This window comes from Tamandua tetradactyla, chromosome X (assembly GCF_023851605.1).
Source record: "Tamandua tetradactyla isolate mTamTet1 chromosome X, mTamTet1.pri, whole genome shotgun sequence".
Lineage (NCBI taxonomy): Eukaryota > Metazoa > Chordata > Mammalia > Pilosa > Myrmecophagidae > Tamandua > Tamandua tetradactyla.
The window spans coordinates 123,359,767-123,387,450 of NC_135353.1; the positions used below are offsets into that span (position 1 = coordinate 123,359,767).

A 27,684-nucleotide genomic window follows, 5' to 3' on the forward strand; every position below is an offset into this window, starting at 1 on the left:
TACAGAAAATTCAGGTTCCGGACAAAACAAACCTTTCTTCCCTTGGTCTCAAAGAGGAGGTGAGGTTCCAAAATATAGACAATGTCTTCCTTACCCCTAAACTCTGAATTACCTTAATCCCAACCTGACCAGCTTTGTTCTTATCTCAGAATATCAGGTTATACATATATAAAACAGCCTCTCAGAATCCAGAAACAATGATTATCACTTTGGACTAAATGTGACTGCTATAAAAGCTTACAACCTTGGCCCCTGTTTCCTTATAAGCATTTTCTAAAGGAAACCACACAATAATTGTTCTTTGTTTCTGGCTTATTTTGCCTTGCCAAATGTCCCACAGGTTCGTTCGCAATGCTGCATGCCTCACAACTTCATATCTTTTTGTAGTAGCACAATATTCAATTACATGTATAAACTGTCATTCACCAATCTACTTTTCAGTCAGCACATCCTTCAGCCAATTCCATTCATTAGGCATCATGTATAACGCCCAAAATCCACAGTCCATCAACACTCACAATTTTAGATAATTTCCTTGTTCCCAAGAGAAAGATAACTAATAAACACATCCTCACCTAATGGGGAATCTAAACCTTCCCTTAACTCTAGTCTCTCCACCTATTATTTACCCTTGATATTGCTGTGGTACTGCTGATATTTTCCTGTTAAACATGGCCCATAGCATCCAATAGCAGCTTTCCCCCTATATCCTGAACTTAAACACTCTTTGTACAAGAATCATACCTTTGAAGTAGTTAATTGTAAGAACTTATTTATATTTGTTGTGTTAATCAGTGGGACACATAGGTCTATACAACCCCTTTCAAGTATGTTCACCTTCAGTATGGTAGTATTACTTATAGATCCACTAGTGAACCACCTTCACTTCTATTTATTTCCTTACATTTGAGTTCAACTTCATTAGCTAACCATTCACCCATCACTAGCTTCTATGTATCACTTGCTTCTATGTTTCTTATATTCTGTGTTATAAGCCTCTAATTTTACATTTACCATGGTCATAAAACTGGAGTCATACAGTATCTACTCTTTTGTGTCTGGCTTATTTCACTCAGTATTATGTCCTCAAGGCTCATATCTTGTCATGTGCTTCAGGACATCATTTCATCTTACTGATGCATAATATTCCATTGCATGTATATACCACATTTTGCTAACTCACTGGTCTGACGGTGGGTGTTCTAGTTTGCTAGCTGCTAGAATGCAATATACCAGAAATGGAATGGCTTTTAAAAAGGGGAATTTAATAAGTTGCAAGTTTACAAAATGTCCCAGTTAAAACAAGTCTATAACAATGTTCAAGCTAAGGCATTCAAGGAAAGATACCTTGTTTCAGGATGGCCAGAGGTGATCAGTGTTTCTCTCTCAGTTGGAAGGGCACATGGCAAACATGGCAGTGCCTGCTAGTTTTCTCTCCAGGCCTCTTGAAGGCCTGGAGATAAAGTTCCCCAGGAGGCGTTTTCCTTCTTCATCTTCAAAGGCTGCTGGCTGGTAGACCCTGTGACTCTCGTCCTTCTATCATAGTTCTGTGGCTCTCTCCTCGTTCTCCCATCATTCTGAAACTTTTCCCAAAATACCTCCTCTTTTATAGGATTCCAGTAAACTAATCAGAACCCACATAGAATGGGTGGAGATACATCTCCACCTAATCAAGTTTAATACCCAGCTAGCTGCTGGAATGCAATATACCAACTGATTGAGTCACATCTTCGTGGAGATAAGTTAATGAAGTTTGCAACCTATAGTACTGAATAGGGATTAGAAGAAACCATTGCTCCCACAAGATTGATTAGGATTAAAACATGGCTTTTCTAGGGTACATACATCCTTTCAAACAGGCACAGTGGGCATTTGGATTGTCTCCATCTTTTAGCGATTGTGAATAATGCTGCTATGAACATCGGTGTGCAAATGTATGTTTGTGTCACTGCTTTCAGCTCTTCTGGGTATATACCAAGTAGTGCTATTGCCTGGTCATAGGGCAACTCGATAGTTTTCTGAGGAACCGCCAGACTGTCTTCCATAGTAGCTCTACCATTGTACATTCCCACCAGCAGTGAGTAAGTGTTCCAATTTCTCCACATCCTCTCCAACATTTATAGTTTCTTATTTATTTAATAGCAGCCATTCTTATTGGTGTGAGGTGGTATCTCACTGTAGTCTTGATCCACATTTCCCTTATAGCTAATGAAAATGAGCACCTCTTCATCTGCTTTTGAGCCATCTGTATTTGCTCTTCAGAAAATTGCCTATTCATATCTTTAGGCCATTTTATCATTGGGTTGTTTGTTCTTTTGTTGTTGAGTTGTATGATTTCTTTATGTATACAGGATATCAAATCTTTATCCAATGTGTGATTTCCAAATATTTTTCCCACTGAGTTGGCTGCCTCTTCACCTTTTCCACAAAGTTCCAAATATTTTCTCCCATTGAGTTGGCTGCCTCTTCACCTTTTCCACAAAGTTCCAAATATTTTCTCCCATTGAGTTGGCTGCCTCTTCACCTTTTTGATGAAGTTTTTGTAGTGCAGAATCATTTGATTTTGAGGAGTTCCCATTTATCTATGTTTCTTTTGTTGCTATGCTTTGGGTATAAAGTTTAGGAAGCTACCTCCTAGTACTAGATCTTGAAGATGTTTCCCTACATTTTCTTCGAGAAGCTTTATGGTGCTAGTTCTTACATTTATGTGTTTGGTACACTTTGAGTTAATTTTTGTATGGGGTGTAAGGTAAACTTCCTCTTTCATTCTTTTGACTATTGATATTCAGTTCTCCCAGCTGATAGCAATTTAAAATAATGCAGCCACTGTGGAAAACAGTTTTGCTGTCCCTCAGAAAGCTAAGTACAGAACTACCATATGACCTGGCAATCCCACTACAAGGTATATACCCAAAAGAATAAAAGCAGGGGCTCAAACAGATATTTGCACACCGATGTTCATAGTGGCATTATTCACCATTGCCAAAAGATGGAAGCAACCTAAGTTGGTCATCAACCGATGAAGGGATAAATAAAATGTGGTATAACACACAACAGAATATTATTCAGCTATAAAAACAAATGCAGTCCTGATATATATGACAATGTGGATGATCCTTGAAGACATCATGTTGAGTAAAATAAGCCATACACAAAAGAACAAATATTGTATGACTGCACTGATTTGAAACAATTAGAATAACTAGAACAATTAGAATAATCAAACTCACACAGTCAGAATCTAGAATGTAAGTTAGATGTGGAGGGGTGGCGATGGGGCATAGGAAGTTAAGGCTTAAAATGTACAGGGTTCCCATTACTCTGGAGGTTGCTCTTACACAAGCTTCAGTTAGACCTTGCTACATATCATAACCTGCCAAACCCCAACCAGGACCATTCCAGCCAATCCTAGAGAACACCTAGGGCGATATATAAGGTTCCACAAGGGTTCCATGCACTAGAGTAACTTACCAGAAACCTACAACCTCCAGATGGGTCCCTGGACCAGATAAGTCCTGAAACCTAGAGGGGGCTCAGTCTCTCCAGAACATCAGATAGTTTCATCTCCCTACCCCATATTAGTGACAGACCCATTCAACATGAAAAAGTTAGAATGGCCATAGCCCAAACAGCTCTAAAGAGAGGGATGGAAAGATCAAAGGTGATGGGAGTTATACAGAGAAGATAGGATAACAAATGAATATGAATGCTGAATCATTAAATTGGTATCTCTTTTAGTCTCCAGTATCTTAGAGCAACTAGAAGTAAAAACCTAAAATTATGGAATTGTAACCCATGTCAAACTCTGAAATATGTTCTACAACTAATTGTGGTGTGTGCTTTGAAATTTATAGCTTTTTTTGTATATAGGTTTTTTCACAAAAAAAAGAAAAAAACTTGATTGTGATGATAAAAAAAATTTAAGCCTTCTAGCCTCCTATATTCTGAAGCAGCTAGAAGGAAAAATGTGAGAGGATCATATGATAGCCCATGACAAACTCTGGGATCTGTCCTGTAACTACTTGTTGAAGAATGCTTTGAAAGCTATTGCTTTTTATTTCTTTGTTTTGTATATATGTTATACTATACAGTAAAAAAGTTTAAAAAATGTACAGGGTTCCTATTTGGAATTATGGAAATCTTTTGGTAATGGATACAGTGATGGCAACACAACCTTGTGAATGCAATTAACAGCACTGAAATATTTATCTGAATATGATTAAAAGGGGAAATGTTAGGGTGTATATATGTAACAGCATAATTAAAAAAAAAATTCATGCAACTACACTCCACAGTGATGAACTTAAATGATTTATCATCGATTGTAACAAATGTTTCACACCAATGCAAGGTGTTGGAGGTGTGGTGCTACATGGGAATCCTGTATTTTATGCACGATTATCATGTAAACCTATAATTTCGCTAATAAAGAAAAAAGAAGCCAATGAAAGAAATCAAAGAGGAGCTAAATAAATGGAGAGAAGTACCATACTTATGTCTTAAAGACTTCTCATGTAAAACATTTCAATTTTTCCCAGTGACCAATAGATTTAATAAAATTCCTATGAAAATCTTAGCAAGACATTTTGTAGATACAAATAAGCTTATAAAATTCATCTATAGGGTGGTGCAACAGTGGCTCAGGAGGCAGAATTCTTGCTTGCCATGCCGGAGACCCGGGTTCAATTCCCGGTGTCTGCCCATGCAAAATAAAAAAGAAAAATTCATATAAAAAGACAAAGAACTAGAATATTTACAGTAATTTTGAAAAAGAAGAACAATGTGGGAGGAATCACCCTATCCAAGTTTGAACCTCGACTTAAAACCCATATGTTATACAAAATATTGACTCATATTGAAAGCCAAAAGTAAAATCCAAGTTATGAAAACTTCCTTTACATTCAGAAAAGAAGATAAAAATATTCCACAGCAGTGGTTCTCAAAGTGTTGTCCCTGAATCAGTAACATCAACATCATGTGAGAACTTATAAGAACAGCAAATTCTCAGCCCCATACCTCAGATCTACTAAATCAAAAGCTCTGAGGGTAGGATCCAGAAATCGGTTTCAACAAGTCATTCAGGTGATTCTAACACCACCTCAAATTTGAGAATTGCTGTCCCATTGGTAAATATTCCAAACCCTCAGAACAAATTTTAGAGTACTAAGGTCTCACAGAATTTAGGGAGTGCACATCTGTCTACTTGAAAACAAGCTAACTCTTTCAGACCCTAAAATTACTATTCCTAAATAGACACTCCATTTTTGTTTCCTTACTCATCTATGGATCACTGATCTGATATATAAAATTTTCAAAGTGGTACATTAAAGGTTCTTCACTTAACCTGAAAGATTAAAATTACCTGTATTAGATAGGCAATTGATACTGACTTACCAAACAAGGCCAAAGTCAAGATACGACTCACTCTCAATAATCCTCGGACTTTCAATGGAATAGTGATGGTCAAGTCACCACCAGGGCTGTTATGGTAATATAAAAATCCTGACAGCAGGATATGAAAATGCCTGACTGTGTTCACTGATGATGCCAGTCTGGTTTTTAGGAGGCAGAAGATGGTGTCAATGAGGACAAATCAGTGAGTCTCAGGACATGTGTTGAGTAAGATTTCCTCAACAGAGCAGGGACAGCCTCTTTATGCATGAAACACCCCAGGCTTGGGCTTCTAAAAGTGAGTCATCAAGCATTTCTGGAGCATGATTAGGTCCTAAGAACCTAGTTCTAGGAACAGAGAATTCAAGGATGTGATCCTTGCCCTTTAGGAACCTAGTATGTAGTAGAAATAGATGTACACTGAGAAATAGTAATCAACAGGTCCCACCAGCCCCTTTATCTAACACTCTCCATTCTATTAATTCATTTCTTCATTCACTCAAAATTGTATTGAGTATTTTATGTCATGCCAGCGTTTGTGCGAAGCACTGGGGACACAAAGAACATTATTAAAAAAAAGGCTTCCAAAATTTGTCAGTATTCACGAGGAGCTGAAATTACTACTTTCTCTGGCAGAAAACCCCTACTCTTCCCTTTCCACAAAAACCAAAACCCTTCCCTACTTCAACTTTCTTCTCAAATCTTTGCAAATTAAGGCCACGTCAATTATAATCAACCCAATTATTCCAGTAATCTCCTTTCACTTGAGCTTATGCATTTTATAAACTGTGTGTTTTAGACCTCTATTTACAAATGTTATTATTATGAGGCCCATATTGAAGCAACTTCCCACAGGTGTTATGTAATTAATTAAAGCTCTATTTTTACTTGAAGTCCAATAAATGCTACTGATTGTTGAGTCAGACTTGGAAATCCTGGTCTCAAAAACCTTACTGTAATTTCACATTGGTCTTCAAACAGTTTTGGCCTGTGAACGGGCACATATTATATCACTAAATAAATTAGTTTGACTTTTTAAACTACTGGCCTATCCCAGCCTGGTGTAATCTGCCACTGGTCTGAGTGAACTGGTGATCACAGTATGTGACTTCGTATTATAAATGTATAATTAGCCACTCAAAGTTTCTCCCCATACCAGATACAGATAACCATGAGAGCATTCATTCCTTAGGTGAAAAATTCAAGCATGCAAATACCTGAGGGAAGGCTGTGGCACAGTGTCTGGACTGGCTGGTACCTGGACTCCCTTTTCCCATTCTTCCTTCCACGTATCAGCGAAGAGGTAATATTTGTCAGGATTAATGTGGTGAGAATCTGGAAGTTTCATGGCACTGATGAGGTCCTTCCGAAATACCTGGGAACATATTGTACACACCTTGAGAAGACCATCACTATGGAATTAACATCGGTTAATGTTCTCCTTTTAAAAAGACCACCCACACCCATTTCCCACTTCCAAAAGACAAATATCTCTAACTTCCTAAACAGCCAGATAAACTTCTCTTTAGAAAGGGACTTAAGCATTGACAGAGAAATCAGCTTATTCCGGTAAATGGGTCCTTTCTGAATTATTTTCTTGGGTTCCTTGAATTTAAATCAATAATACAGGTAACTATAAAACAATTTATACAAAACAATCACTGACTCATTAAGTTAAATAATAAGCATCACACTGATAAGTTGTAATTGTTTCTTTAAGAATCACTTTTTTTATTCTAAACTTTTTATTGCAGTAGTAAGTATACAACTTAAAATTTCTCATTTTAACCACATTCATGTGTACAATTCAGTTGTATTAATTATATTCACAATATTGCTCACCTTATTTTTTAATTGCTTTCTTAAAAATAATTTTACACGGACAAAAGTTACAAAAACAATAGAGTATTCCCATACAGGCTTCACTTAGTTTCCTCTAATATTAATATCTTGCATAACGAGAGTACAATGATCTAAACCAAGAAATTAATATTGTTATAATGTTATTAACTAACCTACAGACATTAGTCAAATTCTGTCAGTTTCTCCCTAATGTCTCTGCTGTTCTAGAATTCAACCTAGGATCCCATAATGCAATTAGTTATGTCTCCTTAGTCTCCTCTAATCTGGGACAGTTTCTGTCTTTCATGACTTAAACACTTTTGAACAGTACTAGTCAGGTATCTTGTAGAATTCCTTCAAATTTGGGTTTGTCTACTGTTTTCTCATGTTTAAACTAAAAGAAATAGATTTTGATAAAGGATACTACAGAAGTGATGCTATGCCCTTCCTAGTTCATCAAATGGGGGCATGTATGATGCTGATATATCTTATTATTGGTGTTACTTGATCGGGTAAAAACCCGATCTTGTCGGGTTTATCTACTGTTATTTATATATTTTTATGGAGATACTTTAAGACTATAAAAATATCCTGATTCTCCTCAAACTGTCATGGACTAATTTTAGCATCCACTGGTGGCTATCTTGCCTGTAACAATTATTACTATAGTGCTCTACTGGTGATTTCCTGTTTTCCTCACTCCTTCAAAATTTATTGATTGGAATTTTTCTGTAAGAACAATCTGCACCTTCTCCTCCATTTATTTATTTATACCATTATGGACTCATGGATATTTTATTCTTTTGGTTACAATACACTACTATTGTTATTTTGTTGCTCAAATTGTTCCACCTTTACAAATGGAAAAGTTTTGCTAATGGATGCTGATGAAGGGTAGAACAACATTGTTAAAGTAACACCACTCAGTTGTATATTTGAAAGTAGTTAAAATAGGAAATTTTAGGTTGTATATATGTTACTAGAACAAAAATCTTAAAAAACCCATAGAATTGTACAATACAATGAACCCTAATGTAAACTTCTGACTACAGTTAAAAGTATAATTATAATATTGTTTCATCGAAGATATCACACTAATGCAAAATGTTAAAAAAGGGAAAACTATGAGTGTGAGGGGGTTTATGGGAACTGTACTTTCTGCATGATTTTTCTGTAAACCTACAGCTTCTCTAATAATTAAAGAGGAAAAAATGCTTAAAAACGCCAAATGCAATATGTGGAAGTTGATTGGATCAACTTGATCAGTTAATAAACTAATTGTAAGATGATTTTTTGACATAATCAGTGAAAACAATATGAATGGGATATCAAAAATGTTACGGATATTTTTCTTAACAGTGTTGGTTGTCATAATTATGTTGGGTTTTTTTTAGATACTTATTTGTTAGTTACAACCTCTACATACTTACAGGTTGATACCATGTAATATCCAGGATCTCCTTTAAAATAATCCAGAAAAGCAAAATGTACTGGGGGAATTAATGAAAGAGTAACAGCAGAAAGTTGATCATTTTTGAAATTTGATTCTGGGAACATGGGCATTTATATTATTACCCTCTATTCTTTTGTATGCATTTGTGAATTTCCATAATAAAAAGTTAAACTTTAAAACAATATTATTCTACCCTTGGCCATTTGGAGCTCTTTCAGGTAGGTGCCTATGTTCTATAAATATACTCTATCCTTCTTTTGAGGATTTTCTTAATTTTTAACACTATGATATGCCCCAGGCATGTTTATGTCCCCTAATTGGTTATAAAAGCTGTTGATTTTATATGTCAACTTCATGTTCTGCCACCTTACTGAATTATTTTATTGCTTGAGTTAGTTTTATCAATTCTCTACAGTTTTCCAGATATACTACCATATCATCTGAAAACAGATGCTTGTGTCTTCTTTACCTATTCTTATGTCTCTAACTGGTTTCTCTTGTTTAATTGCATTGGCTAATATCACTACTAATACATTGCATAGTAACGGAGATTATGGGCATCTTTGCTTTCTTTCTGAAATCAGTGGAATGCCTCCAGTGTTTCCCCATTAAATAAGATCCTAGGTTTAAGACTAAAATATATATATTATAATGTTAAAGAAGTATCTCACTGTTCCTAATTTCTTGCATGTTTTTTATTTGTAAAAAAATCATGAATACGAGTTTGATTCCTGGACCCTGCCCATGCCAAAAAAAAAAAAAAAAAATCATAACTAGGTGTTGAATTTTGTTAAAGGCTTCTGCAGCACCTATGGAGATAATCATATTTTTCCCTTAGACATATTAAAATGCAAAAAGATATTAGTGGATTTCGTAATCCCTAAACAAGCTTAAATTTCTGGAATGAATGCTAATTTCTCAAGGGGTATTATTTTCTTAATGTGGTACTGTATTATTTGCTAATATTTTATTTAATATTTTTGCATTGTATTTGTGAGTGATAGTAATTTGTAGTTTCTCTTTTTTTAGTATTCTTTTATCAGGTTTAGGTATCATTATTATACATGCTTCACAAAAGGATTTAGGACATTTTCCTTCCTTTCCAATGCTCTGAAAAAAACCTGGCACTTTTGTTCTGGCAAAGTTCCTTAATACATTATTTTTCTATTTCTTCTATGGAAACTGATCAGCTTAAGCTTTATGCCTCTAATAGGGCCAGTTTTGGTAATTTATATTTAGGAAATTATCCATTTTATTCAGTTTTTCAAATGAAAAGTGATGTTAATGATTGGGGAAAATCATGAATAGTTCTGTGTGACCTTTATGGATTTTTTGTCAAAATATCAGAAACTCTCATACTGCTGGGTATAAATTTATAGGAAAAAAAAGTAGTAAATCTAATATGTATCAGTATACTGTAATTAAAACATCAGAAACATTGAGAATTAAAGTGCTCTATTTGTAAAAAATTTATCAATAGTTGGATGAACAATGCCTGCCTCTCTCTTAATTGTATAACTTATGACTTGGAGTAAGCATCTGAGATGTAATGGTTTTGTATTATTTTTATTTTTTTTCGAGAAGTTAAGGCTTTATAGAACAATCATGCACAAAATACAGGACTCCCACACAAAACCCTACCTGCATAAGTATGAAACATTTGTTACAATTATGACAGCACATTTTAAAAATTGTACTATTAAGTGCAGTTGATGGTTCAACTTAGGGATCACTGCTTGTGAAGTCCAGCTGCATGGATTTCTTTAAAAAAATTTTATTTTATTACCATATATATAACCTAACATTCCCCCTTTTAATTACATTCAGACATATATTTCAGTGCTTTTAATTACATTTGCAAGGTTGTACTACCATACATAACCAAAACACCTCCATCATTTCAGATGGGAATCCTGCACATTTTAAGCCTAACATCACGATATTCCCTATCCCCATGTCCCCTGATAAACTATATTCTAGATTCTGACTCCATCAGTTTGCTTATTCTATTTCAGGAATCGGTAAGATCCTTTTGGGTCTGATTTATTTCAACATGCTGTCTTCATGGTTCATCTATGTTGCAGCGCATATCAGAACTTCATTTCTTTTTATGGCAGCATAATATTACATTTATTTATATACCACATTTTGTTGATGGACACTTAGGTTGCTTCCACCTTTTGGCAACTGTGAACAATGTCACCATGAACATCAGGGTGCAAATATCTGTTTAAGTGCCAACATTCAATATCTTTGGATATATACCTAGTAGTGACATTGCCGGGTTATATGGTAATTTTTTTTTTTTTTACATGGGCAGGCACCGGGAATCGAACCTGGGTCCTCTGGCATGGCAGGCAAGCATTCTTGCCTGCTGAGCCACCATGGCCCGCCCTCATATGGTAATTTTGCACTTAACTATCTGAGGAACCACCAAACTGTCTTATTATGAGCAAAGAATGAATAGTTCCTATTTAGCCACATCCTCTCCAACATTTTCTATTTTCTGTGTTTTTAACTGCAGCCACTCTAATAACGTGTGAAATGGTATGGTATCGTGGTTCTGAATTGCATTTCCCTGGTGGATAATCATGTTGAACATCTTTTGACGTGCTTTTTTGGCCATTAGTATATCTTCTTTGGAGAGATGTCTATTCCAGTCTTTTGCCCAACTTTAATTGGTTTGTCTTCGTATTGTTAAACTGAAAGATTTTTTTTATATATTCTGGATATTAAACATTTACCAGATATGCGGTTTCTAAATATTTTCTCCTATTGAATAGGTTGTCTTTTCACTTTAATGATAAAGTCCTTTGAGGAAAAAACTTTTAATTTTTTTCTTTCTTTACAAGTGCCCAGCTGCGGCCTGGACCCACCTTCCTCTGCAGAGGCAGAAGCTCCTGTGGATGCAGATGGTTTATTTACACTGGGGCTAGGGCAGCTGGGCAGCGTCAGCTGAAAAAGTAGAGGGAGTACAGCACCTGCTCCAGGTCGAAGGCCCCTGTCTCAGGCACGGACAGCATTGCCTTGAGCAGCTTGATCCTCTGGAGGTTCTGGGAGAGTTTCAGGGACCTGGACTTGGAGCAGAACCGCTTCACCAGGAATTGGGACAGCTCCTGCAGGATGGGTTGGCTGTGCAGATGGACAAACTGTTCCCGGCATACCTGGTTCATGACAGGGACATCAGCCGTGTGGGTCCAGAAGCAGTCGTGGACCGAGACGAAGGTCAGGCCCCTCCTGTAACAGTACAAGGCCATGAGCATCATGTGGGAGGAGTCCAGTGAAAGGATGAAGTTGGGGGGAAAGCCATTCCTCTGCTTCAGCATGTTGGGCTTCTGGCTGCTGTCTCCACTGCTGCTAATTGTCATGCTCTGGATCCTCCCCACTGATCACGACCTTGGAGACATGGTGATATGGCTGGATGATGGGGATGCTCAGGGGTGTGACTCACTCCACAGCAGAGCCCATGAGCAAGCTGAGCCATGCGCTCTCGGTCAGCCAGTGCTGGATGGTCCGGGTCCCCGAGAACATCTCTTGGAGGCTAGTGAACACCTGCCAGACTAGGTAGTGTGAAGCCTCCCACATGAACTCCTGGGGGAAGGTGTGGAGCTCCCAGAGGCGCTTCTTGATCTGCAAGCGTCCACCATAGCAGGTGACCCCATACACCACAGTTATCACCATCTGCTTGACCACCTTGCGGTTCACGAAGGCCTCCAGCACCTGTGCCACGCGCACACCCCGTGCAGTGTCCTCTGCACGGAACACCTCCATCTGTGCAGCCACCCCACTATACATGTCCTGTGGCTGTTCCAAGGGCACCAGGTTCATGGAGGCAACATTGTGTCGGAAGTTCTAGCCAGAGCAATTAGTTCTAGCCAGAGCAATTAGACAAGAAAAAGAAACACAAGGTATCAAAATTGGAAAGGAAGAAGTAAAACTCTCCCTGTTTACAGATGACATGATACTACATGACAAAACCCCCCCAAAATCCACAGCAAAATTACTAGAGCTAATAAATCGGTACAGCAAAGTGGCAGGTCACAAGATCAACACTCAAAGATCTGTAGTGTTTCTATACACTAGTAATGAGTAAGCTGAGGAGGAAATCAAGAAAAAATTTCCATTTACAACTGCAGCCAAAGGAATAAAATGTTTAGAAATAAACGTCACTAAGGATACAAAAGACCTATACTAAGAAAACTACAAGAAATTGCTAAAAGAAGTCACATAAGACCTAAATAAATGCAACGGCATACTGTGTTCATGGACTGGAAGACTAAATATAGTTAAGATGTCAATTCTACCTAAAATGATTTATAGATTCGATGCAATACCAATTAAAATCCTAAACACTTACTTTGCAGAAATAGAAAAACCAATAACCAAATTCATTTGGAAGGGCAGGGTGCCTTAAATAGATAAAAATATACTGAGAAAGAAAAACAAGGTCGGAGGTCTCACACTATCTGACTTTAAGGCATATTACAAAGCTATAGTGATCAAAGTATCATGGTACTGCCATAAAGACAGATATACTGGCCAATGGAATAGACTACAGCATTCAGATATAGACCCTCTCATCTGTGGACAAATGATCTTTGATAAGGTAATCAAGCCAACTCACCGGGGACAGAACAGTCCGTTCAATATATGGTACTTGGAGAACTAGATAGCCACATGCAAAAGAATGAAAGACGATCTGTATCTCACACCCTATACAAAAATTAACTCAAAAATGAATCAAAGACCTAAACATTAGAGCTAAGACTATAAAACTTTTAGAAGAAAATGTAGGGAAAAAACTTTTAGAAGAAAATGTAGGGAAATATCTTATAAAACTCGTAATAGGAGGCAGTTTCCTAGATTGAACACCCAAAGCACAAGCACTGAAGAAAGAAATAGATAAATGGGAACTCCTCAAAATTAAATACTTTTGTTCGTCAAAGAACTTTGCCAAGAAAGTAAAAAGACAGCCTACACAATGGGAGACAATATTTGGAAATGAAGTATCAGATAAGGGTCTAGTATCCAGAATATATAAAGAGATTGTTTAACCCAACAACAAAAAGACAAACAACCCAATTACAACATGGGCAAAAGACATGAAAAGACACTTCTCAGAACAGGAAATACAAACAGCTAAAAGGCACATGGGAAGATGCTCAACTTCCCTGGCTATTAGGAAAATGCTTATCAAAACCACAATGAGATATCATCTCACACCCACCAGAATGGCCATTATCAATAAAACAGAAAATGACAAGTGCTGGAGAGGATGTGGAGAAAGAGGCACACTTATCTACTGTTGGTGGGAACGTCAAATGGTACAACTGCTGTGGAAGGCAGTTTGGCGGTTCCTCAGGAAGCTACGTATAGAAATGCCATATGATCCAGCAATACCATTGGTAGGTATTTATTCAGAGGACATGAGGGCTAGGATACAAACGAACATTTGCACACCAATGTTTATAGCAGCTTTATTTACAATTGCCAAGAGATGGAAACAGCCCAAATGTCCATCAACAGACGAGTGGCTAAACAAGCTGCAGTATACACATACAATGGAATATTATGCAAGTGTAAGACAGAATAAAGTCATGAAGCATGTAACAATGTGGATGGACCTTGAAGACATTATGCTAAGTGAGATTACTCAGAAACAAAAGGACAAATACTGTATGGTCTCACTGATATGAAGTAACATTAATGAATGAACTTGAAAAATTTCAGTTAAGAACAGAGGTCATCAGGAGACAGAAATGGGTAGATATTGGGTAATTCGAGTGGACTGCAACAGGCCTGATTGTAGCACAATAATGTAAGTACAGTGTATGACATTGAATTTGAGAAGGATAGAAGGAGGATGACTGGGGGCACATATGAAACCATAAGGGAAGATAAGATGATAAAGACTGAGATGTTATAATCTAGGAAAGCCTAGAATGTACAATGACAGTGACTAAATGTACAAATTAAAAAATGTTTTTGCATGAGGGAGAACAAAGGAATGTCAATATTGCAGGGTGTTGAAAACAGACGGTCATTCATATTTTAAAACTTTAACTTCTGGGTGAGAGTAAAGCACAAAATGTTTATTTGGTACAAAATTTATAGTTTGACTAGTGCATTTCGTTATATAGCTTTTATGGACAGTTTAACTGAACACCATAAATACATGGAACCTTGAATAGGGCATGAGATTTTGTAGGTTTGTCCAGTGTGATCCTCTGATAAATCCCAGAGTGATATGAACAGTGAATAAGGAAGTACTTGCAAAGTCCCCTTGGGGGAATGGCAAGAAAGTGGGAAAATTCAACTTTCCCATTTGGAGAATTCTTGATATTCTCACAAGCAGTGGGGACAACCAAATCAATAGGCCGAGCCCTCAATCTTGGGGCTTGTTCATATGAAACTTATCCTTGCAAAGGATAGGCTAAGCCTACTTAAAATTAGGCTGAAAAGTCACCCCCAGAGAACCTCTTCTCTTGCTCAGTTGTGGCCTATTTCTCTCTCAGCCAACACGGCAAGCAAAGTCACTGCCCTCCCACTCTGTACATGGAACATGACTCCAAGGGGTATAAACCTCCCTGGCAATGTGGGACAGAAATCCTAGAATGAGTTGGGACTCAGCACCAAGGGACTGAAAAAACCTTTTCAACCGAAAGGGGGAAGAGAGAAATGAGACAAAATAAAGTGTCGGTGGCTGAGAGATTTCAGAGTCGAGACGTTATTCTGGAGGTTATTCTTACGCATTATACAGATATCCCCTTTTTAGTTTAAGGTGTATTAATACGAGAGGCTAGAGGGAAGTGCCTGAAAATGTAGAGCTGTGTTCTAGTAGTCATGTTTCTTAAAGATGAATGTATAATGATATAGCTTTCGCAATGTGGCTGTGTGATTGTGAAAACCTTGTATCTGATGTTCCTTTTATCTATGGTATGGAAAGATGAGTAAAAAATATGGATTAAAAATAAATAATAGGGGTAACAAATGTTAAAATAAATTGAGTAGATTGAAATACTAGTGATCAATGAAAGGGAGTGGTAAGGGGTATAGGAAAAAAACGGGGAACAAAGGTTAAAATATACTGGGTAGACAGAAATGAGAAGCAGGGGTAAGGGGTATGGCATGTATGAGTTTTTTCTTTTTATTTCTTTTTCTGCAGTGATGCAAATATTCTAAGAAATGATCATGGTGATGAATATACAACTATATGATGATATTGTGAGTCACTGATGACATACCAAGAATGGAATGTTCATATGTTAAGAATGTTCATGTTTTTATGTTGTTACGTTTTGTCAATAAAAAAAAAGAAATGGTGTCCTTTATTTTGTTAATGTGGTGTATTACGTTAATTGATTTTCTTATGTTGAACCAACTTTGCTTAACAAGGATAAATTACATTTGATCATGGTGTACAATTATTCTAATATGATGTTGGATTCACCTTGCCAGTATTTTGCTGATGATTTTTTTGTTCAATATTCCTAAGAGTTACTGGTCTATAATTTTCTTTTCTTGTATCTTTATTTGGCTTTGGTATAATGGTGATGTTGGCCTCATGGAATGAGTGGGAGTGTTCCTTCCTCTTCAATTTTTTGGGAGAGGTTGAGCAGAATTAGAGTTAAGTTTCTTGAAACGTTTGGGAGAACTTCCTTGTGAAAACATCTAAACTTGGGCTTTTCTTTGTGGGGAGTTTTGGATTATTGATTCAAACTCTTTACTATTAATTGGTTTGTTGAGATCTTCTATTTCTTCTTGAGTCAGTGTAGGTAGTTTGCATGTTTCTAAAAATCTGTGCACTTCATTAGGTTATCTAATTTACTGGCATACAGTTGTTCATAACATCCTTTTATAGTCCTTTTTATTTCAGTGGGGTCAGCAGTAATGTCTCCATTTTCATTTCTGATTTTTTTGTTATTTGTATCTTGTCCCTTTATATCTTTGTCAGTCTAACTAAAGGTTTGTCTATTTGATTGATCTTTTCAAATAACTAATTTTGGTTTTGATTCTATTGTTTTTTTTTTTTTTTTGGTTCTCTACTTCCTTTATCTCTGCTGTGATCTTTGTTATTTCCTTCCTTCTGCTCACATGGGTTGAGTTTGCTCTTTCCTTTTCAGTTCTTCCAGTTTTGAGAGTAGGTCTCTGATTTGAAGTCTTTCTTCTTTTTAAACGTAAGTCATTTAGAGCTATAAATTTCCCTCTTAGCACTGCCTTGCTTATCCCATAAGTTTTGGTGTATTGTATTTTGATTTTCATTTGCTTCAAGGTAATTTCCCTTGTGATTTCCTCTTTTCCCCATTGGTTGATTAACAGTATGTTGTTTAATATCTATATATTTATGAATTTTTCCCTTTTTCCCTGTGTTACTGATTCCTAGCTCCATTCAGTTGTGGGTGGAGAAGATACATTATATGATTTCAACATTTTAAAATTTATAGGACTTGTTTTGTGAGCTAATATATAGTCTACCCTGGAGAATGACCCATGTGTACTCGAGTAGATGTGCATTCTGTTGTTGTTAGGTAAAGTGTGCTACATGCCTGTTTATAGTATCGTTCAAGTTTTATATTTCCTTATTGATACTCTGACTAAATGTTCTAATCAATATTAAAAGTGGTATATTAAAATCTCCTAGTATTAATGTAGAACCATTGATAGCTCCCTTTAAATCAGTCATATATTTTGGGGTTCTGCTGTGAGGTGCATGATATTTATAACTGTTATATGTTCTTGTTCAACTGACTCCTTTATCAGTATATAAGGACAGTCCTTGTCCCTTGTTACTCTTTTTTATTTACTTAAAGTCTATTTTATCTGATATTAATATAGCCAGTCACCCCAGCTCTCTTTCAGCTACTACTTGCATGGTATATATATATTTCTATCCTTTCACTTTCAATCTACTTGTACTTTTGACTTTTAGGTGAGTGTCTTACAGACAGCATATAGTTGGGTATCCTCTTTTATCCATACTGCCAATCTCTCCCTTTTGACTGACGGGTTTGATCTACTTACATTTAAAGGCACTACAGGACTTTCTTCTGCCCTTTTGCTATTTAGCCTTTGTAAAACTTATACTTTTTTGCTTCTTCAAGTCTTCTGTTGATGCCTACTTTTATATTTATTTGATTTTCTTTTTGCATTGTACCATATTGAGTGCCTTCTCTTTTCTACTTGGATATGTTGTTTTGTATGTTTTCTTTGTGATCACCATAGTTAAAATTTAACATCTTATATATATAACAATCATATTGGGTTTGTTACCAACTTAACCTTAATAGCATATGTTCACCCCTTTCCTATACTCCTCTGTCTCATCTTATTTTGTACTTATTATCACTTAAATATTTGTACATTATATGTCCAAAACCATAGATTTATCCTTATTTTTTATACATTTGTACTTCAGCACCTATAGGAAGTAAGAAGTGGAGCTACATACCAACCAATGTAGTAAAATAATACTGGCATTTATAATGACCCATGCTTACCTTTCTTGAGGTCTTTATTTCTTTATGCTGCTTTGAACCACTCCCTATTGTCCTTTCCTTTCAGTCTGAAGTACTCCCTTAAGCACTGCTTGTAGGGCAGGTCTAAGTGGTGATGAGCTCTCTCAGTTTTTATCTTAAAATGTGTTAATCTCTATCTCATTTTTGAAAGAAAGTTTCATTGGATGTAAAATTCTTGGTTGACAGTTGTTTTCTTTCAGTACTTTAAGTATTTCAACCAACTGGCTTCTTGCCTCCATGGTTTCTGATGAGAAATCAGTACTCAATTTAATTGGGACTCCCTTGTACCTAACACACTGCTTTTCTCTTGCAGCTTTCAGAACTCTCTCCTTGGCCTTTGCACTCAACACTGTAATCAATATATGACAGGGTGTATTTTTCTTCATGTTTATCCAGTTTGGTGCTCTTTAGGCTTATTGGATGTGCATATTCACATCTTCTATTTGGCTTGCTCTCCCTGATTATTTCTTTGCATATTCCTTCTGGCCCTCTCTCTCTCTCTTTTCTCCTTTTGAGACTCCCAAAATGCGATATTGGTAAGTTCTTTTCACTTTTTATAATTCTTTTTCCTTTCTACTCCTCAGCCTGACTCACTTCAGTTGTCTTATCTTTAAGTTTGGTGTTTACTTCTGTCTGCTCCAATTCACTTTTGAAACTCTTGGGAATTAATTTTTCATTTCAGTTATTGTGGTCTCCAACTCCAGTAGTTCTCTTTGGTTCCTTTAAAAATTTTCTCTATCTTTACTAAGATTCTCATATTGCTCATTCAATATTTTCCTGATAGCCTATAGTTCTTTTTCTGTATTTTCCTTCATCTCCTTAAGCAATTTTAAGATCATTAAAAAAAAATCATTGCTTGCTATGTCCACATTTTCTGGTCTTCACTGGTGTTTTCTGGATTTTTATCCTATCTTTGGATGGGCCATCATTTCTTATTTTTTGTTTTGTTTTGTTTTTTTCCTTGTACTCTTTTGTTGTTCACTGCACATTTCAATATTTAAAAATGCGAACTCTGGGACTTATTCCCTGAGATGTCTGTTTCTTGATCTCATAATCAGCAGGTGATAAGGCAGATATTTTCTTGAGTTGCAGCCCTCCTATCAGGAAGGTGTGCCCAAGATGAATGCAGTTTGCAGGGTCCTCTTTGTCTTTTCTGAGCCTGTGCCTATTAGTTGTTTTGGAATTCCCCTGTTAATAGGAGTTTAAATTTCCCCTCCTTTTCCCAGGAGGCAGACTTTGCTCTCCTGGGTGTTTAAAGCTCAAAGCCTTTCTCCTAGGCTGTCAGTTCTGTAGTTTCTTTGGTTGTCTTAAGCTGCTTTCACCTGGAGGACAAATTCTGAGATGGGGGCACACTGGAGAGGAGTTTCCCAAATCAATTTTCCCCAGTTGAAACAGGGCCAGGGACCTAAGAAGGTGGGGCACAGATCTGCTCCAAAGTGCCCTGTAGAGGGGATCAGAAAGGGTACCAAGAGTTTTCTTCTATGGATCCCCTAAGCTGAGCTTTTGGGTCCTGTCCAGCAAATGTAGCCCTGGAACTTGTTCCCCACAGCCATGAGACTTAAAGCTATACCATCTTTAAGTCTCATCACCATCACTTTTGTCCAGGGTGGGTTGAAATAATGGCTGTCCTCAGAGCAGAGATGCCAGCAATCTGAAGTTGATAATCAAAAGCTGTGATCAGTAACTTGATGCGCTCACCCCTGCTCTTGGGGAAGAGGATTTTAAACACTCTTTTTGTCACCAGTGAACCAGTCAGGGTCTGTGTATTAGTTTGTTAAGCTGCCAGAATGCAATATAACAGAAAAGGAATGGCTTTTAAAAAGGAAATTTTTTAAGTTGCAACTTTACAGTTCTAAGGCCATGAAAATGTCCAAACTAAGGAACCAACAAGAGGTTACCCTTCACTCAAGAAAGGCTGATGCCATCTGGAACATCTCTGTCAGCTGGGAAGGCACCTTGGCTGGTATCTGCTAGTCTTTTGCTCCGGGGCTCCATTACTTTCAGCCTCTATTTTCAGCGGTTTCCTCTCTAAGCATCTGTACGCCTTCACTTAGCTCTTCTGGGATACAACTCTGGGTTCTGCTTAGTATCTCAGGGGAAGGCACATGCCAACATCTCCTGGGCTCTGAATCTCCAAATGTCTGAGTCTTGTACTGGCTCTGAAGCAACTGTTCTCCAAGCGACTGCATCTGAGGTTTCTCCAAAATGTCCCCCCTCTTAAAGTATGCTAGTGAACTAATCAAGACCCACCTGAATGGGTGGGGGCACACCTCTACCTAAAGGCCAAACCCACAACCAGGCACAGCCTTGCGGAGAAATCTAAAGTTTCCACCCCACAGTACTGAATCAGGATTAAAACAAACTGCTGCCCCCACAAGACTGGATCAGGATTAAAATATGGCTTTTCTGGAGTACATAAGTTTCAAACTGGCACAGTATGGCTCCCACCGTGGTCTACCTTGAGCATGGGGGATGAGCACTGGTAACTGCAGTGCAGAAAGAACAATTTATGGGTCTTTACTGAAATTTACCAGCCTCTTCCTCCTGCTCTTCCTTGGATTCTGTAGTATTCAACTAGCCTACAGAGTTTCAAAATAGTTGTTTCAAATGGTTCCTGCCTGTTTAGTAGTTGTTCTGGTGAAGGACTGAATCCTGGAGCTAACTATTCTGACATCTTACCAAAATCCTTGCTCATTGCTTTTTTTTTTTTTTTTTTTTTTTAACAAGGGCAGGCACCGGGAATCGAACTCAGGTCTCCAGCATGGCAGACGAGAACTCTGCCTGCTGAGGCATCGTGGCCTGCCCTCTCATTACTTAAAAAAAAAAAAAAAATCTGTATTTCAGTTCCTATTTTCCACTTTTACCCAAAAGGTGATTAATAGAAGGTTTTAAATTTTCCAAGTAAAGGGAGTTTCTGCTTTTGTTAGTAATTCCTGATTTTACTGCACTGTGATCAGAAAATTATTTATAATATTTCTACTTAATGGAAATTACTGATGTTTGCCCTGAGACTTAATATATGACCAAATTTTAGGAAAGTTTCATGGGTGATTTAGAAGGTATGTTCAATATAATTTCTATTATCAAGGTATAGAATTTGATAAATAATGATCAGATCTACCTTACTGCTTTTGTGGTTTAGATCGTCTACCTATTTATTTAATCTTTTACTATCAACTTTATCAATGAACACCTCACAGATTAGAAAGATAAGAATGATATGCCTACTGCAGCAACCAAGAGGTTTCCAGTGTGACTCCTATCTCCAACCCTGGTGAGGGAGTCCTAGCTCTGTGGAAAGTTCAGAGGTAAGGATGTGGGTCCAGCTACACTTGGACTGTGGAAACAAGGAGATTCCCTATAGTCCATTTTCTTCACCCTAAGTACAATTAGGTACACCAATACGGGAATAAGATTCATCTTAAGTTTGATGTCCTATTATCTTCTGGTTAAAAGGGCCCCTGCATGACTATGGGCATAGAAACGTGCTCACCAGCCTGGAAACATGACTTAAATGGCTGGGGCAGGCTCAGCTTTGTGATTCTGCCTTTTCAACAATAGAACAAAAGTATACCACCAGTTCTCAAGCTAAGCTGGCAATATTTCAGCGATGAAAGCCCAGTTAATGTCTAAACAATGAGGGAATACATTTTCATGTAAAGGCACACATACATTGGTCTATATCCCATTCACTGATCTCTACTTCTGAAAAAATCAAATAACCCATTGCAGGTTGAAGATAAATACATGCATGTTTTTGGAAGATTAAAGGAAGAGAGGCTATCAAGCAAACATTTTAGCCTTTAATATGCACAAAGAGTCTCTGAGGAGAAATAGTCTCTGAGGAGAAATACTGTCCAAGTTCTGTGACATGAAAATAGAGGCACAGAGCATGATCTAATAAAGCAATTAATTCTCAATGTGTCCAGCTCTATTTAAACTGACAGCATTTCACCGAGCATAGTATTAAATGATCATATAATCAAATGATGCCATCTAAATGAAATAAGGGCTCATTCCATTTACTAGTTTACAGGAACACCTCTGGAACTGACTGTTTGCTTCACTTAGGGAAGATTTAGAATTAATAATATGACCAGAACAAAATGGAAAAAGAAAACTACCTTAAACAAGCTGGTGGCCACGTGGCAACAAAATTACATTCCTACCAAGAACCCTAGTCGGTTAAAGTTAATTAGGTATACCCTGGGAGGGAGGTAAATCTACAGGAAACAAAAACTGGTGGTTTCTTAAACAACATTTTTAACTTGTTTTACACAGAGCTCAATGTCCTAGTGGCCAGTAGGAGGCACTAAATCACCATTTTGCTGGATATACTAATCTTCCTGTAGTACATTTGTATTTCTATAAATTACTTGAGTGTCTTTAATGAGCCAGGGGTTAAGGAGTGGTGGTGATTTAAAATTGTGTGAAGCTACTTTTCAGGAAAAGACAGTGCTGTGGATTATCCTATCTGAGATTTGGAAAGAAAACTAGAGGTAGTTTTCAACCTCCTAAAACATTTCATTTTTTCCCATGTGATAGGCTGAGTGAGAATTCAAGGTATTTAAACCAGTTGAAACATTAAAGAAAATTAACTGGTGTTGCAGGTATTATAGGTGAGTGCATCAGCAAGAAAAATTCAAATTTAGGTTTATACTCTTTACAAAATAAATCAACTGACTCAAAATCATGCTTTCGGCTTAATTATGCCATACTCTCTAATCACTTAATATAAATGTATAATGTCCTATGTCTTCATACTTGACATAATTGCTTATGAAAATCCGTTCGGTACAGTTTCCTAAGTAGCCTGGACACACGTTGGTTGAATGATGGTCCCCAAAATGCTATGTTCAAGTACTAATTCTTGGGACCAGTGAATGCTACCTTCTTTGGAAAAAGATTCTTTGCAGATGTAATTAAATTAAGGATCTTGACATGAAAAGATCACCCCTGATTATTTGGGCAGGTCCTAAATCTAATGATAAATGTCTTTTTAAGAGAAAGGCAGAGGAAGATTTGAGATGGATAGAAGAGGAGAAGGCAATGTGACCACAGAGCCAGACATCAGAGTGATGAGGTTACAAGTCAAAGAATGTCAACAGCCACCAGGAGCTGGAAGAGTCAAAGAACGGAATCTCTCCTAGAACATCTAGAGGGAATGCAGCCCTGACATATTAATTTTGGACTTCTGGTCTCCAGAAACGTGAAAGAATAAATTTCTTTTGTTTTAAGCCACCCAGTTCCTAAGTAACCCTAGGAAACTAATACATATTTACCCAACTGTAGACTAGATAGACAACTCTAGACAAAGAGATATAAAAGCAAAGGCAGTGAAATCTGGTCCTTGGCATGGCTTCAGAAATACCAAACCTCTTGGGAGCAGACACGCTGTAAAGTCTGGAAAACCTTAAATGGCAGGTACAATGAAGCTGAAATCCAATGACTACTATAATTTTCCCTTTCACTTTAGAGAAAAAGAGCAGACTTATAAGTCTGATTTCAATTTTACAAGCTAGCCAGCTTAAACAGCATCTGATCCAAGTTTTTTTTAGATAAACATTTTTACTCAAGACAGAGTGTGAGAATTTGCCTTATCTTTCCATAGAAGTCAAACACCTCAAGCATAAGGCAGAAGGTAAAACGTCGAAGAGGGGACAGGAATGTAAGTTTAGTACTCAGGAACATATCTGTTTACCAGACTGGTCTCATGAATCTGTTCTTGATTTAAAAATGCTTTTAAGTTTTTTAATTGAAGAAAACAAAATGGCTATAGTGCATCCTGGTTAGGGATATAAATTTTATACATATTCAGTGGCACACATATATAAACATATTTGTATATATTTTCATAAAAAGAAATAAAAAGATAAACCAAACCCTTTTTTAAAAAATGGTTAACTCTGGGATGGAGGAGAGGAGAGGAAAAAACAGAAGGTAGGATAAAAGCTGGATTTCTCTGAGTGTATTTTATAGTTTTGATGTTTGAACCAGGCAAATGTTCTAAATGGTTAAAAATAAAATAAAAAAAAACTTAAAGACAAGAATATGGCTTTAGGGACCGACTACCTGGGTTGGTCTACTGGTTTCACCACTTGGCAGCTTTAGGCAAACAGCCTACATTCTCTGTGTCTCAGTTTCCTTATCCATAAAATGAGAAAAATAACACTTACCTCATAAGGGTGGTTGTTAGATTAAATGGGTGAACTTATATAAAGGGCTTGGTACAGTACTGAGTACATAATTGATAAATTCCTGCTATCTGCAGTTATTTCATTATCATTACCATAGTCTCAGTTTTCTTCCTTGAAGCAGGAAGAATTAAATAGCTGAGCTATTCTACCTAGTCCATAAAGTAACTGTTAATGTTAAAGGAGATGTGAGTCCACGGTTGAACACTGTTTGGCTCCCAAAGATAGGATTCCAAGTAAAAGCCTTGTCAAGAACTTTAGCCAACATTCTAGAGGTCACAAGGTAATGGAGAAACTTCACAAAATAAAATATGGGCATTTGTTGCTAAAATTAAAGATTATGAATGAGGGATCTAGATGCTGACATTGACATCACCTTCTAGGTAATGACACTGAGAAAGAAGTTTTACAAGTTTTTCATTGTGTGCTGATTTACATATGCACTGGTAATTTCCCCAAAAGTTCCTGAAACAAAAAGGCTGTGTACTTACCAGACAAATGCTCATATATGGTCAAAGAGGGGATTCACAGGTTAACATACAGCCCAGATGCCAAGTTCAAGAGTGCATGCACATCTTGGACTTTCAGATGCTTGCAGAAACAAAGGAGACCTCACTATGAATTCAATTAAAACATCAATGATTTACCTTCCAGAGCCCTTCAACGACAGCTCTCACCCCTGTTAAGTCAGTCATTCTAGCTTTTTTATGTGTTCTGGCCTGCTCTCATTAACATCTTTCAGTGAACAGTTTCTTAAAACACAGCTAGTTTGAATATATGTGTATGACATTTTTCAGAGGAAAAGCCAAAGCATTCACTTACTCTATGATACAAAGGGAAACACTGTCTAGTCCAAGTGAATGAAACAGAGTGACTGACCAATTTCAAGCCATTATTTACTTAAATCTGAAAATAAAAATACACATAACTGATAACAAACATATGTGTAAAAGCATAAAACAGCTGCAAATATGGCAACTATATTTCATCAAAAGGAATTAACTGTAAGTGATTTTCTTAGAATTATAGAATCTTAAGACAAGAAAAGGTTTTTGGGTTATCTAGAAGAAACAACTACTTAAAGCAGAGAAAATCTAATAAGGAATACAGTACCTAAGACCTTTAAAGATCATAAAAGTGCCCAATATTGTTAAGACATTGTGCCCCATAGTGATTTTTCCAATGATTCAAAGCTTATTACATTTCAAAGATTAAAACATTAAAAATCATATAAATATTTTTCATGGATATTTGAATATATTTATAATAACTATTTGAATATACTTTCAAATAGTTTAAAACAATTCTCACATTTTTTATAAAAAAATAAACACAACATTCCTGATGCTGTGGGCTGATATCAACTAGAACATCAATTATTATAATATAATGCAGTTTTGGGCTGCTTAGGTTGGTTGGATTATTTCCCTTGACATCAAACTGCCCATACTGTTACGTAATTTGAATCCCTGTGACTGCTCATGCTCTCTTTTGTTCTTTCCCTGAACAAATACTTATAAAACACCCATTCTGGGCATATCAAAATCAGGAGGTAAAGTCCTCTGACTTCAAGAAACTTATATTCTTGAGAAGAATGTGACCACAGAACAAGGTAGAGTGAAGGATGTATTAAACAGAGGCATATGTATTCTGGTAATGGAGGAGGTGGCGTGATTGAGTCTGACTGAGAGATCTGGGCAATTTTCACACAAGAGATGATATCTGAGGTTTCCTCTCCCTTCCATCAATGTTCTTTTTTGTGCAGTAAGTGTGAATTTATAGTTTACAGCTTTTTATCTGCTGTGGAATAGAAAACCAAATAATCATGCTTGTCAGAAATACAGATAAAGTGATATAAACAGGCTCTATTTGAGGGTATGCAGTGGACTCTACTGAGTTAAAATACATAAGCTTTCACTCTAGTACTATGAAAGTCCTGAATTTAATGAAAGAGACTCCAGGTCTACAGAGGATATACAGTCTATTCTTTAAGAAAGTTGATATGTTTTATAAACCAGATTAATATTAGGTGAAAATATCCTAGCTTATGAGAAAAAAATGGAAGACTTTTTAATACTCATATGTAAATATGTCCTTTTTCTAGGGCAATTGTTTTTTGAAGCCATCCTTAAGAGTATGGGCCAAGTTCTGGGAAGATGGCAGAATAGGATAGGTTGATTTCACCCCTGCTTCAAGAAACAGCTAGAAAAGGGACAGGAAGGCGACTGGGACAGTGATTCCAGGGTGTAAGTGACTTGGGAGGGTCTTCTACACCACATAGGGAAGCCTTGGTGCAAAAGTTGAAGAACTAAGATGCCGAGAACTGGAGACCATCCAGTTAGTGGAAATGGCCTAACACACCCTTTCCAAATGGAGGCCCAGAACCCTCAGGAGTACATTGACAGGGAGTTCAAGTGCATGACAAGAAGTAAGCCAAGCTGGCTGCGTTCCTTGAAAGTGCTACCCTCAAGCGTGCTTTCTCTGCCCCATGACCCGCCATTCACCTGACACCCCACTCACCTGAACTCCGTCATCTGCCCTCCACCCCACCTCCATGTATTCCCACCCCACACCCGCCCCGCACACCTGCTCCAGCCTGAGCCACCTCTCCTATGCAAGCACAGTCTTACCCTGCCCTCCCGAGACCCAGGCATCCACACCCAGACCCTCAGACCCCACCTCCTCCTTCCTGCCCCTGCAGATGGTCATCTGCGCATCCAGGCTATGGGCACTCACCTTCATACCTGGGATAGCCCCACCCCCAGCCCATATAGGCATGCAACACTGCCCCGCACCCCCTGAGTTCTGCGCATATGTACATAAGCATATAGCCCTACCAGATCCACCCATATGTAGAGATGTACCCCGCCACACCCTGCAGCTCTGAGCAAGTACCGACCTGTGTATCCAGGCTACACCTACCCCCAGCCCACACAGATGCAAACCTGGCCCACTGCCCCTGAGCTCTGCACACACGCACACCAGAGCCCTGCCTCCCAGATCCATGAACACATACTGCCACATCCTCCGTGCTGGATGCCACACATCTATGCACCAACCTCTTGGTCCCTTGCACCCCAACCACCTGCCCTGCACATGTGCACATACTTGCCTTACCCCCTGGCACAAGTGCCCTGCTCCCACACCTGGCAGGTGCTCATGTGCACATCTGTGATACATAGCCCCAACCCTCCACATTTGTGCAACCCTCCCCAACACATCCACACCTGCACACCCATGTCGGGGCCCCTGACCACCTGACATCATCCACCCCTTACCCACATCCAGC

At 37.6% G+C, this 27,684-nt stretch overlaps 1 protein-coding gene and 1 long non-coding RNA gene across 4 annotated transcripts in view; one reads left to right on the forward strand and one right to left on the reverse strand.

Moving 5' to 3' along the window:
- The window catches only part of JADE3 (jade family PHD finger 3), a 260,292-nt gene that overhangs the window by 100,011 nt on the left and 132,597 nt on the right, over window positions 1-27,684 (reverse strand). For all 3 annotated transcript variants that reach the window (XM_077145602.1, XM_077145600.1, XM_077145601.1), the window contains one exon: window positions 6,609-6,766. In XM_077145602.1, the coding sequence (XP_077001717.1) occupies window positions 6,609-6,766 (158 nt within the window). The remainder of the gene's footprint in view (window positions 1-6,608; window positions 6,767-27,684) is intronic.
- LOC143670469 (uncharacterized) lies at window positions 16,809-23,366 on the forward strand. Its single transcript, XR_013169368.1, has 3 exons — window positions 16,809-16,863; window positions 21,402-21,509; window positions 23,206-23,366. It is a non-coding gene; the product is annotated as an uncharacterized LOC143670469 (long non-coding RNA).